The sequence below is a fragment of the Ictalurus furcatus genome, chromosome 21, assembly GCF_023375685.1.
Source record: "Ictalurus furcatus strain D&B chromosome 21, Billie_1.0, whole genome shotgun sequence".
Lineage (NCBI taxonomy): Eukaryota > Metazoa > Chordata > Actinopteri > Siluriformes > Ictaluridae > Ictalurus > Ictalurus furcatus.
Window position 1 is genome coordinate 14443351 of NC_071275.1, and position 19299 is coordinate 14462649.

Here is a 19299-nt window from a genome sequence, read left to right on the forward strand (position 1 = left end):
ACAAACCTTGGATTGTCTATTCTTCGTTTGGATGATTTAAATATAGACGATGTGAAATGACATCTTAAACCTGTTTCTTGTAGCGTTGAGCTGCTGGGATGGCGAATTTAGGGTGAAGAGTGGGCTGAAGCGGTGATAACGCAACTCACCTCCGTTTCCGTATTATCTTTTGGCAAGAAGATGCTTCTATATAAGAATATATTAGAGTTTAAATCATCTCCTGGTCTTGTGACACACCCTAAATGTGAGCTTACATTCTTTGGACTGTTGTGTTTTCCCAGTGGACGGAGTTTCCCAAAATGTACTAGCACTTATGTTATATAAGCTTGAGACTAATTTATTTGTTTAAGATGCCACAGTGAGATGAATAACACGCACTGGCATATCGCTTTACAACGGAGTTGCACTTCCAGCTTATTTACGGTCTAGCTTGAAATATATATACGATCTGAGTAGTTTAAAATGGAATATTAGATTAATTATGGATTTGATGTTGTATTGCCACCTGAAAAATTGCATTGCACATTTATAAGCATTATATTCTCAGGTTAAGTGTACATTATCAGGCCAACCCTTTGAATTCTCCTTCACCAGGATTACCTCATCCTCAGTAGTGTCAGGTTTATAAAGATCCTTGTTCATACTATGAATTATTCACCCTCTATCTAGAAACAGTATGGATGACGAATTTAGTGTAGCAGAAAACTTGGTTATGTATACAAGGTTTTGTTGATTATGTGGATTACATGTTGTATAATAGGTCTATTAGGTCTGTCGTTGTAATAGCTCAAATAGAAAGATCATACGTTGTTTGGGCTGCCAGGATGTGGGTTTTGTGTGACTCTGGTTGCTAGGATGGCGCTGTCTATGTAGCTCTGGTTGCCAGGTTAGAGTTGGGGTTATTGTTGCAGAACAGGTAGTGTAACCTTAGCTCCAGATCAGATTTCATCTTTAGACCATAGCTGAAGTGAGCTCTTGTATTTGTCAAAGCTAACTTTAAACCCTTAAACCTATCATATATCAATACAGTATCATAGCTTGTACAATATTTGGAATTTGAACAGCATCAATAGGGGAAGAAAATATGGAACATACAACCCTCTCTATGCTGTAAAATAGTTCCAGGAGCATTGTACCCATCATTCATTCACCCGAGCTTGTGCAAATATGGCACACACTGACCATCAGCACCAAATTTCCTCCCATGTATAATTCATGTTGCACTCCATACTATAACGCTAACCCAGTGCTCAAACAGAAGGCGTTGTACAGAACAAACAGACTTCTACAAAGAAATAGACAAGCCCCACCCCCTGAAACATTGTCGTTACAGCCAGTTGTTAATGTTTGAATAGGGAAAGGTACACAAATATTAAGGATAATCATGTGCAGAGCTTTGGAACTGAACAAGATGTACATGCACACACACTGAAGAGAAATGACTTCAGATGTATGATGCTTGATGACTTAAACCAGTAAAACTGGAGGATGCTTGTAAGAATGACAAGTATAGCAAGCTATAAAGCATGGCTTACACCCCACTCAACTCCATTTTACATTATGCAAATGATCCTGGACTCACAGGTGTTTTTGTCAGTCTCTCTTTCAAACCCACTCATAAAATGAGCATGAAATGATTTATGAAATTAGCAGTTTGTACCCCAAAGCATACCCCAGCCTGTTCTGTGGTGGACAAGCTGCTTTGGCACAGTGGCAATACATCAATAAACACATGGCATAATTAGCACTATACTAATGTCTATGGAGTGTGTGTTTGTGAGTAGCTTTGATGGTGTAACATTTTAGATGAGGTATAGTAGCCATGCAGATGATCAAGCTTTGTTGTTTATTAAAGGGATTTGAAACATAGAGAGTGATAGATTCTCACACTCAATGCTTGACCCAGTAATGAGAGAGAGAGAGTGAGAGAGTGTGTGTGTCTGTGTGTGTGGGAGGGGGACAGAGAGAGACTCGTTTTATTTCTACACTGCAGTACATTTGTATCTCTGCAGAAACAGGAGGAAAACAGCCTGTATGTCAGCCGAGAGCGAGATTGCATAGACATCGTGTAGTTGCTACAGTACTATTGTGCTGTATTTTAGTCCAACACATTGGGTAAGAAAATAACACATTATGGCATGGAGTATGTGAATACGTCAGGTTTTCGGTTGTAATAGGAAGAGGCCCACAGTTTCACAGCTTCTGCTCTGCGATATTCAAGCTTCTGATCAGGCCCAAAGTTTCTGTAACCCTGTCTGTTCATGCTCAGCACTGTGACTATATGCAAGACCAGTGCATTAGCAACAGCAATCAAGTCAAATAGGAAGTGATTTCAGCCTTTTCTGTTAAAGCTAGTCAGCCATTTTGACACAAGTTATCCTATGCAAGCTGTTTTAAAATTCATAATTCAAACAAATACAACTTCTCATTTTAGTATCACTTTCCAAAATCACGCCCTGGAACATCCCTAAAAGATAGAACGCCTGAAAGCTAGTGCAAAATGGGGGAGATTTCTGAACTGAAAGACCTGGTGACTGGTTGGACATTAGTGGGCAGGAGTAGAGCTGCACATGGGACTCTTTTTTTTATTATTTATTTATTTTAATCCTGTTCATGCAGATTCAAACTCAGCTGATCCCCAGAATCGAAAACAAGTTATTTAAACCCCGTTAAGAGAGTTTTTCTTCATAACAAAGACAAACTACAGTCTGAGGATGGCTCTGAGGGCATCATGTTAGCTAATCAGCTCAAAACACCATGTGTTGAGCTCAAGGTTGGAAGTGAGGACACGCTGAGGAAACACTTCTCTTATCATTTATGCAAGGTGATATTTGTCCCGATCGCATCACAGATGTGCTTTGTTATGCATCATGGGCTTACGTTACACCCTCAGGTGTCAGTGTGGAGACTTTAGGATGCATGTTGTTGATTTTTTTGTTGTTTTTTTATAACAACCTTTGGCATTTAATTTGAAGAACTGCAATGGTGTCAAATAATAAACAACATTTGTGAACAGGGAAATGTGGTATAGTTTAGTTAAGGTTTGATCTGTATGTGTAAAGTTATAGTTCCAGTTTACAGTCTGGTGCACTTCAAAAGGTTTTTGCAGTTTCTAGAGCATGCTTTTACCTGCTCCGGGGACCCAGTTGTGCATAGAAAAAAAACAGGTTATGTCTGTAAGGAAATGAGTAAAACTGAAAGAGATAGATGTTACTCAGTCTTTTTCCAATCTTCAACTGTCCTGTAACTTCGGATTCCTGGTCTTGGCTGACAGGAGTGGAACCCAAATTGGCCTTCTGCTGATCTAGCCCATACATCTCAACATTCAAAGTGTTGTGTATAAAGTATACTTATAAATGGTAGCATAGTATGTAAGAAAGAATGCTAGTGTACATTTCTCCCAGTAAGATGTAGGCAGTTGGAGCTAGAGGAAGTGATAGAGGCCTTGATGGTCTTTAGTTCCGCAGGTGCTGCCGGTTGTGACCTGTTTACAGAGACATCCTCATAGTTAAATATGGTACAAACATCGATACTGTGGTAAATTAGGTGACAGTACACTTTTCTGAACTATTGTGGGTGGTGATTTTTTGATTTTAAAAAATTCTGTATTTTAATTACAGTTAAAAAAAAAAAATCTGAATTTACTTAAGTATTGTTAAATTGAACTACAAATCTTTAAAATGATAACTGCTTGAAAAAAATTGCCCTTGTTTTCAGTACTAAATAATCGATTTTTGTAGCTATTAAATAAATTCATATTGTGCATCATAGAAACGTCTTTAATTATCGTGAGGGTCATTAAATGAGGGTCAGTTCTCAGTGTGGTACAAAATGATGTAAGCATGGGAGACATGAAGGAGGCAAATAGATCCTACGCAACACCCAATGATTCACCATCACATGCACACACACACACACACACACACACATACACAGCATCCCTCATGGTCTATTATCTATTTTAGACCTACATTTTCAGAAAAATGAGTACCTTTCCTTGTGTTTTAACTGGAAAGGTGTATGTAGTGTGGCACTGCATAAAGAATTACTAGTTAAAACCCAGTTAAAATTACAAGCGTAGTACTTTAATCAATTTAAATGTACACTGCATTCATATTACCATATAGTAGATATACACTAAAGGTACAGAAGATGTACTCTTGAGGGTATCACCCTAGTGACAAGGAAAGGTACAGTTTAGTACAGCCCCAGTTCCAAAAAAAGTTGGGATAGTATAGAAAATGCAAAATACAAACAAACAAACAAACAAACAAACAAACAAAAAGAGTCATTTGAAAATTCAATTCAGCCTGTACTATACTGAAAACACATTATTAGCACATTATTTGATGTTTTACTTTGTGAATTTAATTTATTTTTGAAAATATATACACTCATTTCAATTCTGATGACTGCAACACACCAAAGTTGGGATAGTCGACTGTTTACCACTGTGTAGCATCACCTTTTCTTTTAATAACACTTATTAAGCGTTTGGGCGGTGAGTGAAGACACCAGTTGGTTAAGTTTAGCAAGCTGAATTTTCCCCCATTCATCCATTATGCATTTCTTCAGCTGCGTAACTGTACAAGACCTTCGTTGCTTTATTTTGCGCTTCATAATGTGCCACACATTCTCAATCAGAGACAGGTCAGGACTGCAGGAAGTACATGCTAGCACCCGCACTCTCTGCTTACGCAACCATGCGCTTGTAATCCAGACTGAATGTGGTTTGGCGTTGTCCTGCTCTGGATGGCAGCATATGTTACTCCAAAATGTGCACATATCTTTCTGCATTAATGGTGCCCTCACAGACGTGCAAGTTACCCATGCCATGGGCACTGACACACCCCCATATCATGACAGACTCTGGCTTTTGGACCTGATGCTGATAACAGCTTCGATGGTCCTTTTCCTCTTTGACCCGGAGAACGCGACAGCTGTTTTGTCCAAAAACTATTTGAAATGTCGACTCGTCAGACCACAAAACACGATTCCACTGTGCTACTGTCCATCTCAGATGAGACCAAGCCCAGAGAAGTCGGCGGTGCTTCTGGACAGTGTTGATGTATGGCTTCTGCTTTGCATAGTAAAGCCTTAACTTGCATCTGTGGATGCAGTGGTGAATGGAGTTGAATGACAAAGGTTTACCAAAGTATTCTCGAGCCCATGTCAGGATATCCATTACACACACATGACGGTTTTCAAGACAGTGACGTCTGAGGGATCGGAGATCACGCACAGTCAGAAGTGGTTTTGGCCTTGCCCTTTACGCACCGAGATGAATCTTTTAATTATATTGTGCACTGTAGGAAGTAAAATGCCCCAAATCCTACCGATTTGTCTTTGGTGAATGTTGTTCTCAAAGTGTTGGATTATTCACTAACACATCTGTTGGCAGATTGCCGAGCCTCAACCCATCCTAGCTCTTGAAGGACTAGGCCTTTTTTTGGAGTCTCCTTATATACTATGATTAGACGATTACCTTACCTGTTTCACATCACCTTCTTATTTCAACTCCTCACATCGCTATTAGTCCTAAATTGCCCCTGCCCCAACTTTTTTGCAACGTGTTGCATGCATCAATTTCAAAATAAACGTTTACCTTCAAAAAAATGATGCAGTTGATTAGGTAAAACACCAAATACCTTGTCTTTATACATTTTTTGTTTAAATACACATCAAAGTATATTTACAAATCACTCCTCTTTGTTTTTATTAGCATTTTCCATACTGTCCCAACTTTTTTGGAATTGGGGTTGTACTTTTTTTCTGACTGTGCACTGATTGAATTGCATATACAGTATAACACACATCCACATGCCAAATTAAATGGATGTTTCAATTTGTATTTAAAGGCAGTGGTATGAATGCTTGGTTGTTGATCGGCCTGCAGACTTGAAATGAAAAGGCCTATTCTCACACGTACTTGTACTCTCTATCTAGAGATCGCATACGTGTGTGTGTGTGTGTGTGTGTATGTGTGTGTGAACCAGGCAACCATTAACAAGTCTGCTACTATAATGTGACAGCTTGCTGCCTCCCTGCACCATCATGGTTTTTTTCCCTCCTACACCATTTTTCCCTCAGTACTGATCCATACTACATAAATTCCTCGCTCTTTCGATCTCTCTCTCTCTCTCTATCTCTCTGTCTATCTCTCTGTCTCTGTCTCTGCAATGCTTGCTCTAACTTCACTCATTTTTTGCTGTCTTACTCCCCTGCTCTCATTCCCCTTAAGTGAAACCTTGAGAACTTCCACTCACCATCCACTCCATTGTTCTAATCAGCAGCACTTTCTCATTGCAGGCTAGAGGAAGGGTGGGAGGCAGCTATATTTAGCTCTGCTCACAAATGCAGGAATTCCTGAGAGAATAGTCGGAATGTGTCAAATCCCTGGAAGGAGCATGAAGATTCACCACACTTCCAGATTCACATAACGTTTAGTAATAGATGACTCAGGACGGTCTGGTTGGCAGGTTGTGATATTACACGAGAGGCTAAAACTTAAAATTTTTGTTTTCATAAATTCATAATTCCGTGCAGGGTTCATGCCATGATTCCTCAGAAAAGTTGGACACTATATGCTTAGTTTATCTACTTTTTGCTTCTCCTCCAAAAACATATTGGGGAAAATAAGGATGATAGAGTAAATAATCCACCTTGTTTACTTCAGTACAGCCACAACTGTATTTCACGTGCAGCTTCTCAATCACTGCTGATGACGTGTTAGGGATGCGGCAGCAAAGCTGAAAATATCAGCCCAAATGCATACTAAATCTAGGGGGCATGTCACCTGACACAACTGTCACTGATACATGAAGTATCTATTAATACAGTCTGGGCTTGAAAGAATTGAGCCCCAGCCTCGCCTCTTCATACCATTCTATGTAATTTTTCTTATGACCATTGGTGGTGCCACTGCTCTTGGTTCCAAAAAAGTCCAAAATAATCCATCGTAAGGCATGTGTTAACAGAAAATAAACATGTGGATGGCAAATAATGTATGTCTTTATGTGATTGATGAAGAGAAGGGGATTTAGCCTTGCCAGTCCATTTAGACCACTTGTCCCTACCTGAAGTAGAGTTTTAGTATAATACACTAAGGTATAACCATGTAATATATAGCTTATGATATATTAATGATGGGTTAGCATGTTTTCCTCACACTTCCAGGGTTGGGGGTTCGAATCCTGCCTCCACCCTGTGTGCGCAGAGTTTGCATGTTCTCCCCATGCCTCTGGGGTTTCCTTCAGGTCTCCTCCCCGAGTCCAAAGACATGTGTTGTAGGCTGATTGGCATTTCCAAATTGTCCGTAGTGTGTGAATGGGGGTGTGAATGTGTGTGCAATTGTGCCCTGCTATGGGTTGGCACCCCACCAAGGGTGTCTCTCGCCTTGTGCCCGAAGTCCCCTGGAATGGGCTCCAGGCTCCGTGACAATGTGTCAGATATGTGTTATGGAAAATGGATGCATGGATAATGATGGGATGCACAGATTCCATTTTTAAAAGATCTCAAAGTTCTGTTTATAACTGATAGTTTACTATAATACTATAATAAGTGAAAAAACATTTACAAATATTAAAGTTGTTGATGTGAAGATGACCATGGTGCCATCCATCCATCCATCCATCTTCTATACCGCTTATCCTCTTCAGGGTCACGGGGAAACCTGGAGCCTATCCCAGGGAGCATCGGGCACGAGGCGGGGTACACCCTGGACAGAGTGCCAATCCATCGCAGGGCACAATCACATACACACTCACACACCCATTCATACACTACGGACACTTTGGACATGCCAATCAGCCTACCATGCGTGTCTTTGGACTGGGGGAGGAAACCGGAGTACCCGGAGGAAACCCCCGCAGCACGGGGAGAACATGCAAACTCTGCACACACAGGGCCACGGTGGGAATCGAACCCCTGACCCTGGAGGGGTGAAGCAAACGTGTTAACCACTAAGCCAGACTATGGTGCCATTATTCACTTATTAGCTGAGCTACTAGACTTGAAAAGAAGAAACCTGTCAGTCAGTGGCACACACACACACACACACACACACACACACACACACACACACACACACACACACACACACACACACACACGCGTCAGTGGATCTGAAGATGTTTCAAATATAAGCTGATGCCACTTCAAATACCCCTTCAGGCCAGTATTTTCATCTGCTCCATGTCAGATTTAACATAACTTTACATAACTCCTGAAATACAAACTATTCTACTTGAGGGATGGTGCAGTAGGCACAGAAAACCACAATCGTTAATGCTTTTAATTAAACAAACATGTTGCGATTTATTGCACTTTTTACACTTCAGCACGGCTGTAATCTATAGGCCTGGCTAATAAGTGCTGAGGCTGCACTGTTATTGGAGCTGCTTTCTGGCTTCGCTTCATGGCCTTAGAGTGGCTTGAGAAACGATTTGATTTTCCTCTGCCCTCTTCCTGGCACTGCTACTCCTGAAATTACGATGGAGAAATTGTATCGCACTGCTTCACTGAGTCTATGTGTGTATATATACTGTATATATAAGATTACATTCAAACAGCACCTATGGAACCTCAGTGAACTGATATACGATCTCATACAACCTGACAAATGTATTTTACATATTGAATATAAGCCTAATTAATAAGTGTATTACCACATATTTACACCCATTGACTGGTTGGAGCATCCTATAGACAGTAAGCACCAGTATATGTATATGTATATTATGATGTATACTACAGTGCTCAAATGCAGAAATGCTCATTTCTGATTATTCAGAGGGAGTTGATTAATTTTGTGTTTTAACAGCAGGTTAACTATAAGGTTTATATTAATACAGTGCCCTCCACTAATATTGGCACCCTTGGTAAATATGAGCAAAGAATGCTTGTTAAAAATGGTCTTTATTGTTTAACCTTTCGATATCAAGCAATTGCAAACAAAACACAGGTTTATACAAAAAAATCTTTGTTAAATATAGGTGTGCAACAATTATTGGCACCCTTTTAGTCAATACTTTGTGCTAGCTCCCTTTGCCAAGATAACAGCTCTGAATCTTCTCCTATAATACCTGATGAGGTTGGAGAATACATGGAAAGGGATCTGAGATCATTCCTCCATACAGAATCTCTCCAGATCCTTCAAATTTCGAGGTCCACGCTGGTGGACTTTCCTCTTTAGTTCACCACACAGGTTTTCTATGGGTTTCAAGTCAGGGGACTGGGATGGCCATGGCAGGACCTTGATTTTGTGGTCAGTAAACCATTTTTGTGTTGGTTTTGATGTATGTTTTGGATCATTGTCTTGCTGGAAGATCCAACCACAGCCCAATTTAAGCTTTCTGGCAGAGGCAGTCAGGTTTTCATTTAATATCTGTTGATATTTGATAGAGTCCATGATGCCATGTATCCTAACAAAATGTCCAGGTCCGGATTTTAAAAACTGTATATGTATGTCATATGGTGAGGTTTTCTGCAGGAGATGTTTAACTATTTTTGCAAGGAGTCTCCGTTGTCGGTCAGAGTGAAGCTGTTTAAGTTTTCAGACACTTTTTGCTTTGTGGGATCTCTTTAACAAGACAAGCTCCTTTTTTCTATATTATTACAATAAACAGAAAAAAAGAGAGGCTGGTGAGGAACTGTTTACAGCTGTAAAAACATTAGCAATATCAGGAACTAACTAGTTTTCCAGATGTTCCACAGCATTAAATGTAACTTTAAAGTGATTTTTTTTTTTAAGTATGTATTAATAAATAAATATTAATTAAGAAAATATTGTAATCATTGGCAAATTGCTGTGTTATAAGAATAATAAAACACTTTGAGTCTTCATAGTGTCCACTTTTGCTATAAGAGCACACTCAGTTTTATTCCTTAGATAATAAAAATTTTCTGCTTCACACAGAAATATATGGAGGAAAAGAAATTATTCAATGTTGAATTTATCTGCAATGCGACAAAATTTTTTATTTATTTATTTGTCCCATTGAAGTCTTGCTGCTGGATAAAAAAGGCCAGTGTCTGGATATCATGAGGGAAACCCTGTATATCTATTAGCTCCAAAGGATATCTAAGAGTCTAGAGATGTAAAAAAGTGTCAGCAAATCTGAAATCTGGTGCGTAAGCATATATAGATATGTAAGTACGTGATTTAGGCATATTTTCCTACAAGAACATTTATTAAGCCATATTTGCTTGGGGGGGCAACATGCACATTTCTGATCCAAAATTTCAATCTTTCTCTTCTGTCTGTATTTTGCTGTCTCTCTTTCTCTCTGTCATCCCTCAATCTTGACTCTATCAGTCACATCTAGCATATAATGCCACACACTGTGTGTGTGTGTCTGTGTGTGTGTGTGTGCGCGCGCTCGGCACTATTGTGATTCCTCTCTGTGCCCTGAGGATCGTCATTGAATAAATGATCCCATTTTTTTCCCCCATCTTTCAGAAAAAAAGAAAAACATGTTGCGTGCATTAGAAAGGACGTAGCAAGCAACTAAAAATATCCCAGCTTCAATCTTTGCTGCTAAGGTTCATTTGGTAGCAGCTATGATCTACACACACCACTAAAACCCACAGATGATCGTTTCTTTGATGAAGGGGAATTTTTCCAAACAGAAAACATCTTATGTCGTCATGTCCTGTTTCTGACCCATTTAATGAAGCATGGAAGTGTGTGTTATATAATGTTTTTAGGTGGATGTTTTCTTTCTTTTAAGCAAGCAAGTCGAATAAGTCAAGAATAGAGTCATAGAAGGAACATCGATGAGACAAACAAGTGAAATGACGGAGATAGATCACAGGGTGAATGTTTCATAGTGCAACCATAGATAAGGGAATGACGTTGGTATGAGTGAGACTTCTTAAGTAAAAGGTTGACGCTATGTTGGAGGACGACATTGCTACCGACACAATGATGGTTATGGTCCTTGCTTTATGATCTTATATACTAGCACAGAACCTTAACCATTGACAAACCCTTATCTTAACGTCAGTAACCAGAAGGAAACTGTTTTGGAATTTTTATTTATGTTATTTAATTTTTTTAAATTAGTAATAGTTAAGCTACAGTTCTTGTTAAAAAAAGCTGTTTTCCTTTCCTTGGGGACAAGCCAAATATCCCCAGAAGGTCACAACTGATATTTTTTTTGCCGTTACTGCAGATATTCCTATCTATGTGGGGACAAAAACACACACATACATACCTACATTGCCCCTTATATTCCAGGTCAATATTTAAAAACAGAATTCTGCACTACTTACATGTTTAGCTGATCTCCTTTTTTAAAGATTAGTCAAATATAATAAAATAAACCCTGCTGCTGTTCTAATAAACTACATCATTCATGCAGATGCCCATACCATTATGTACTTCCATTTTATCCTTAATACATTTTATATACATGGTAGAAAAAAGAAAAAAATTCTGGTAAATGGTACACTGAAACACTGGATTGAGTTCATTGTTGCTACATTTTATTTAATGTTATTTCAATTTTATTTAATTCTTGGAACATCAAGAACTTTACAATGGTGTACATGTGTGTATTACAGTGGTTAAATATACAGTATAAACGATCACCTATTGGGAACTTCAGCTGCCAGCCATTTTGTCTATTTTATTGAGATTATTTTAGTAGTGCAGAGAGGAAATAATAACAGGTGCTTTGGAAAGACCATTTCTAGTTTCCATCAACGTCACAAATATTACTCACACACATATTGCAGCAATGTTAAAACCATAAGTAGGAAGAGTCTCCAGCAGTTGATAAAAGCATCATACACTTAATGGCTAATCTGTCATTACAGCGCAACGTGGTGCTTGGGCCGAAAGCATTTGTAGTGTTGCCAATTCCATCCAAGAGTTTTTTTCTTTTTTCCTTTAGGGATGGCAGATGTTATGGTTATGCAGATGTTAATCTGGCACTCCAAAAGGCTTTTGACCATCAGTAACTTGGCATAAGAGCTGAAGTACTACATTAACTTCACTGCTATATTTTGGTAACCGGTTAATTGTTGAAACAGACAGCTGGTTAATAGACGTGTTCAGCATTAACCCAAAAAAATGCCAAGGGTTATAGTTTTGAAAGAAAAAAGTCCTCTATGGTTTCAAAAAGAGAACCATAATAACAGTATTATCATGATGTACACTAACGGTCAAAAGTTTGGAGACACTTGACTGAAATGTTTCCTATGATGTTAAAAACCTTTTGATCTGACAGTGTATGATTAAATGTTTGACATCGGTGTTGTAGACAAAATATAATCGTGCCAACATATTCATTTCTTTCATTAGAAAACTAATATTTTATTTACAATTTTTTTATTTTTTAAACGGACGACTCGGAGTGAAATATTCCGAAAAGCAGACGATAAGAGTCCAGCGTAGGTGTGAACTCCTTTAATACTGTTTACTCCTTTAATCTCTGGGGAATTACTCAAGAAATCGGTTGAGAAAATGCCAAGAATACATTTCTGAAAATTCTAGCCAAAAAGGGTGTCTACTTTGAAGATGCTAAAATATTTCATTATTTTGATTTATTTTGGATTTATATATATATATATATATATATCACAACGTAATTCCCATAGTTCCATTTGTGTTACTCCAGAGTTTTGATGACTTTATTATTATTATTCTAAAATGTGGGGAAAATTTTTTAATAAAGAATGTGTATCTTCCTTCATTTCAGAACACCACTAAAGAGAAAGAAGAGGAGAACCAACAGTCCCTCACCGAGGAGGAGGTCAAGGCAAAGATAGAAGAGTACAACTCTAAAGTGTCCGAAAATGGAATGAAATTAGTGAGTACAGACTTTTTTTTCCCTCCGTGTCAACAATGCAATCCCGTACATAACATTAAAACATTTTTAGCGCTGTATATTCTTTGTTCTTTTAACAAAACTTTGGTATTAGGTAGTCAAGATGTAATTTTAAGTAGTGTAAACACATGTGCGCTGTGATTGACGGGTTTGTTAATGTACTTAAGTCTGTTTTTAGTATCTCTACTTCACTCGAGTGTTTCTTTCACCTAATACTGTAGATTATTTTGTCAGTACATTTCGAAAGAACAATCTCTGCTTTGTACTCGATACATTTTCAAACACTACATCATTGCATTTCCCTATAATCATATATCGGTCAAGTCATATGATGAATTATTAGCATCAGACAGCTTTGTTGTTCTGTTGTTAGTTAGCTATGTTAGCTATGTTTTCCAATTCTTCTTGGTTCCATGGTGAAAGAGGCACAAAGATTAGTGAGGCACTACATTAGTGTGTGATATGAGACTTCTACTCTTTTTTTGTGAATCTTTCATCTACTTTTCTTTGCATACTTCCAGTAAATTTATTTTTTGAGTTTATACTTTTCAAAGCTCGAAGCAATTACACTTTTACTTTGCATTACAGTGAAGCAAAACTCGTTCGTCACTAATACACTCTGTTTATTTTCTCGCTCAGGCTGCTGACGGGACATACAACGGCTTCATTAAGGTCCACCTGAAGCTGCGGCGGCCGGTCACACTGATATCAAAGGACGCGAACAGCTCAGGGAACTCGGAGAACAGCTCGGCAGCAGACGATATTTCAGACAAACGCACATCCTTCTATCTGCCCAGTGAAGCTGTAAAGCAGCTCCATGTCAGCAGCACCACCACAGTCAGAGAGGTCATCGAGGGCCTGCTCCGGAAGTACATGGTGCAGGACAATCCACTCAAGTTTGCTCTCTACAAGCAAATGCACCGACATGGACAGGGTAAGCAGATAACTGTGGGAGCAAGTCTCCATCAGTATGACCTAATGACCTAAAGCTATCTAGTCAAATCTAGACTTTAACACACTTTATACACTCGCCTTGAGCTCCCATAAAACATACTAATCTTTCTGCATCCTGTGCATCCCAGATCTTTTCCAGAAGCTTCCGGATTCTGAGCACCCGTTGCTGCTTCGCCTGTTGGCGGGTCCTGATCTAGAGAAACTCTCATTCGTACTGAAGGAAAACGAGACTGGAGACGTAGAGGTCAGTTATTCAGCAGTGCTACACAACTGAGTAGTTCTTATCATGCCTTTTGCAGTATTGGTGTCACAGAAGCCTGGTATCAAATGAGTGGTGGCTCAGTTCGGGCTTATACTTACCTCCTTCATGTGGCCAGCTTCACATAGCGCTATAGAATGGGATCCAGATACACAGATACAGCCTTCCCTTGATGAGATAGCATCTCAGAGCAGAACTTCTGAAGGATCGCAAAATAGTTGGTTGCATTTGGACTGTATTGGTCCAAGATCTTGAATGCCACAAATACCCTAAATTGTGGATGCTTACTATACAATTTGATTGTACAATATGTTTGCGGTTGCTATAATAGACCCCAGTATTGTCCAACTCAACAAATATAAAAACTTGGACCAAATTATGTAGCCCAAGCTAACCTGATGGCAAATCCATAATACCCAGTTGTGACCCACACTTACCATGTGATCTGGGCCACACACTGCTGTAGAATAACAGTGATGAGCTTGGAATCTGACAGGCAGTGCTTGCATCTTGGATATTTTTGACACCAGTTTCCAAATGCCATTGGAAACTTTAATTACAGTTGGGCTACTTTTGGCTTTGCCATAACACACGCTTGTGTGCTTAAACAATGATTTTGCAATATATCATATGGACCTACATACAGTATGCCCTTGGCTTAAAGGATGGGGGTAGTTAGTAGCATGTTGTTTTTGATTTTTTTTTCTTTTGTTTATGTGTTATACATCATATATATTAATATAATATCAAAAATATAATTATACCCTATATCCTGGCTTATTCATCCTCTACAATCTAAAAGTATTTATTTAACCTTTAATTAGCCTTTTCCCTGTAAAAAATTTCACATATCAGTTATCCAACTGTAAAAACACATTTATTCAGAATCTTCAGTAACTGTATCTATCTCTTTTTTGTGTGGTTTAGTGGCATGCGTTCTCCGTGCCCGAGCTGCACAACTTCCTGGCCATCCTGGAGAAGGAGGAAAGTGAGAGGGTGAAGCAGGTAACGCAGCGCTACGTGGCCTACCGTCAGAAACTCTTAGAGGCTCTGCAGGAAGTACAGAACAAACCTGGCTAGTGCACTGAGCCTATGGACAGACTCATTAAAAACTCTCTACTTAGGATTCCCCAAAACCCCCAGACCACCCTCATGACCTCTGGAGCCTAATAAAGTGACCAGAGAAGGTGTGTGAGGGGGTGTCAGGACATAAAGAACAAGGAGATCACACAATCACGTCACTCAAGACGCAAACGCCACGCACATGGAGATCCAGGAGTGTGTTTCTGACTCACGTGGTTGATGTTTGAAAAGGATTTTTGTCTGTCTGTCCACATTTCTGTATGATGCTGCTGCTATGACTGCTACTGCGAGTGTTACTTAGCATGACTTTCTTTTTCTTTATCTTTGCTAGCGTGTCCTCCATCAGGGATTTTTTTTTTTAAAGTAGACGAAGAATCTATATAAAAAAAATAAAAATAAAAAATAGAAACTATCAAGGCTATAAAGAGTCCTGGAAGTGAACTTTAAGTAAGTAAATAAATGTAAAAGCTTAGAATAAGTCTATTTTAAAAGGCTGGATCAATACTCATTCACACTCACTTGCATTTTACAGCATCATTTTATATCTTATCTAATACCATTATGAACAATGTACTCTATTCAGACTTTCTGTACAAATCAATATGCCATTTGCTGAAAGCATCCGCTGTGATAGTCACACACCTTTCAAATCAATAACCACAACATGTCACTTAGTAGCCAACACTGCATATTCAACTCGTCCAATCAGCACTGATTATTGTCTATCATCCATATACATGCATATGTACACTTGGAACGACGTGGAGGCTTTTTCCGTCTAATCTATAAACATTATAAATTAGACTGGACAATTATAAATTATAAGCATGTTCTAACGCAGGCGTCTCAAACCAAACCCTACGGAAATGTGAAACGGCTATAGCATACATGTAGAGTGTATAGTGCGTGGGCTCTTTTGTAAGGAAGTGTGTTTCGTGTGTTTCATCTGTTCTGGTGTGACAGGAAAGCTTATGGAAGCGCCCAGCCTCAACACACACCCATGACTCAGAGCTTTCCCGCAAACTGTCGCATATTGCTAATTTAGTGTGTCTGGAATCTAATATGTAGGAGATGAGATTATATAATGTACTGTAGCCTGGATAATCATATCTGATCATCGTTTCAGCTAAGTGGGCAAAGCAAGGCTGTGGGTTGTCTTCTCATAAGCTGAGAAACACCATAATGGATTTTACACCAAAGTTAACAGGGACACATAAGCTTAATGTTTTTTAATGATCTGAATAGAAAGCATATTTCATGCATTGTTGATTAAAAACGAGTTACTTGGACAAGGAAGAACAGACGACCAAGTGGTGAGCCAGAATATATAGTACAGTATATAATAATCCTGGCTATTTCGTAATGAGGGAATGATTTGCTTTGTATTTTTCTTTGAATTCTAAAATATTTTAACAAAGGGATTCGTGGTGCTTTTAAGTGTGAATGAGATTTCATTCTGTCTGACACTGAATATCATCATGGAGCTCATAGCAGTGCTACTAGAAAGCACAGAAAGGTGATGAGTAATGAGAGAAGGTCAATGATGTGAACTTTACAATCTGATAATAACAACTGAGTTCCAGCCTATGGGGGTTTTGGGGGTTTTGTTTTTTTTATTTATTTTATTTTTTTTATGCCAGTTCCACCTCTGCAATGCAAATTAGTAGCCAGGGACAATCCAGACTAACACTCGCTGTGTTATGTTAGAATGTTAGTCTTTTTTCTACAGTATAATCATCGGAGTTGAATTAGCTGCACTCAAATGATCACTGTTAGAATTCATTTAACACCATTACTGTAAATAATGGCCTAACGACACAATGATTGGAAATGATGGCCAAAAAGGTCATTGGAGGGCTTTATTTTAGAGCCTTGTCTCCACCACTTTTTTTGCCCCTGTGCTGCCCTGCTGGCTCTGATGCTAATTTTACAAGTGCGCCTCCTAGAGCATGGGAGGTATAACATACAGCCATGAGTAAACTGGGTAGGACGGGTCGAATACTTCCTTTCGGCCTGTACCACTCGCTCTTGTGTTCCCGCAGGCAGTGCCTTTTGTCTGTGTGTAGCCTTACCTGAACGTGTGTGTGTGTGTGAGTGTGTGTGTGTGTGTGTGTGTGTGTGTGTGTGTGTGTGTGTGTGTGTAAATATATATATGTGCTCTGTTTTCTGTGTTTATTTGCCTCAAAAGTGAGGAGAAATGTGTAAGAGTGAAAGAATGAACAACTGTGTGCATATGTGCAAGTCTGTTTAACTTATTTTACAATATATTTGGGGTCGTGGACTATCTGGCAAATCCTTTTCGAGGATTCAGATCTGTGTATCATCTCGGAAACTGTAAAGATAATGAAAAGTGAAATAAAAGGTCATCATTTTATCTGTCAGTCTTTTCATGAATTGTATTGATTCCGAAAATGAAAGTTCATTGAAAGAGAATTATATATATATTGGATGTTTTATTATACCGAATGTTTAATTATGGAACATGGATGGGAAAAAGTACAGAATGTACTTGCGCCATTCTGATACTAGTATCACCGGATCAGTATCAAATCAGAATCCTCCCCCCATTTTCTCCCCAATTTAGTCACCAGCTCTCCCCTGTGAATCCAACTACTGCATCTTCCTGAACTGCAACCCATGCTACATCTGAGAAATGCTATCTGCCCTCTTCTACATACATGATCTTCAGATACCCACGATTGGCTAGTGTCATTATGACTGACAGGGAAGATATTATACGATTCTGCTCCCCTGGTTCCTGGCCACGGATGGCTGCAGCATTTGAATTTGCAATCTCCCAGCAATTGGGTAAACACTTTTCGGTTGCACCCCTTGTGAGTCCTTCTAATCGAATTTGAATGCAGGTGGTGTTAATTGACATGACCCAGATCTTGCGCACAAAAACAGGGCATAAATTGCTTTAAAGCATGTCACATCACGCCCATGATGTTTCTCATAACTTGAAAATCCACAAAGCAAGTTAGTCCCTGTTCTATCACTTATGTAATAGCATATACAATTAACAAGTTACTCTTTTGTTTTCTTGACGTGAATAAGTCACAAAAATGCAGCTTATGTCACTGAGAAACAACAATGTTATTCCTCCTGAAGACTTTATCTCTGGCTGTTAAAAAGCACTGACACTGGTGAATTTTTCATCTGTTTAGCATGAAATCCATGGCGTGTCCACCAAGTCCCTGTGTAACTTGCTACTACAGAAATAGATAGATAGATAGATAGATAGATAGATAATTTTATTTGTCCTCAAAGAGGAATTTTTTTCTCAAACACCATACATATAAACCATCATAAACAATCACAGGCATAGAGGGGAGAAGGGGATAAAAGGAAAACATACAACAAATCATACAACAAATGCCAGAGCATAAGATGGCATTACAATGGCTGATTACCTATGTGTTTAATGCTCGTATAGCCATAGGAACAAAACTCCTACCATAGCTGGCCTTTCTGCACATGGGTAGTCTATATCTGTGGCCAGAAGGAAGGGGGTTGAAATATTGATAAAGTGGGTGGTCTGGATCATTTAAAATATGCTGTTACAGAAAACGAAACACATTATATTAAACAGTGAACACTGATGTAGAGCACCTCCAGGGTTGGGGGGTTGATTCCTGCTTCCGCCCTGTGCACGTGAAGTTTGCATGCGCTCCCTGTGTAATGAGGGTTTCCTCTGGGAGGTTTGGTTTCCTCCTCCAGTCCAAAGACATGCGTAGTAGGGTGATTGGCATTTCCAAATTGTACATAGTGTGAATGGGTGTGTGAATATGTGTGCGATTGTGCCCTGCGATGGGTTGGCACACCCTGTCCAGTGTGTCCCCTGCCTTGTGCCCAGAGTTCCCTGGGATAGGCTCCAGGTTCCCCGCAACCCTGTGGTCATGTGCAGGATAAGCAGTATGGAAAATGGATGGATGGATGGATTGGGAGCACTATTGTAGGTCATTGAGGCAGGTACCAGATAGGACCAGCAGAGGGAGCCCCTCCATCACAAACACATGTCAAAATCTTGCTGAAACTGTAATGTATTTGTTAATTACCTAACAATAAACAGTTTAATGGTGACGTTTAGACATGAGAACACGATATGTTCTCTTAGTAGAGATGTACTCTTTCTTGTTTACAGACATGACCTTACTTAAATCCTTCAAC

General features: G+C 39.1%; 1 protein-coding gene across 3 annotated transcripts in view; it reads left to right on the forward strand.

Moving 5' to 3' along the window:
* Positions 1-17510, forward strand: part of rassf5 (Ras association domain family member 5) — a 52322-nt gene extending 34812 nt beyond the window's left edge. For all 3 annotated transcript variants that reach the window (XM_053652807.1, XM_053652808.1, XM_053652809.1), the window contains 4 exons: positions 12705-12815; positions 13473-13767; positions 13916-14031; positions 14974-17510. In XM_053652807.1, the coding sequence (XP_053508782.1) occupies positions 12705-12815; positions 13473-13767; positions 13916-14031; positions 14974-15126 (675 nt within the window). In that variant the 3' untranslated portion in view covers positions 15127-17510. The remainder of the gene's footprint in view (positions 1-12704; positions 12816-13472; positions 13768-13915; positions 14032-14973) is intronic.
* The last annotated feature ends 1789 nt before the right edge of the window (positions 17511-19299 follow it).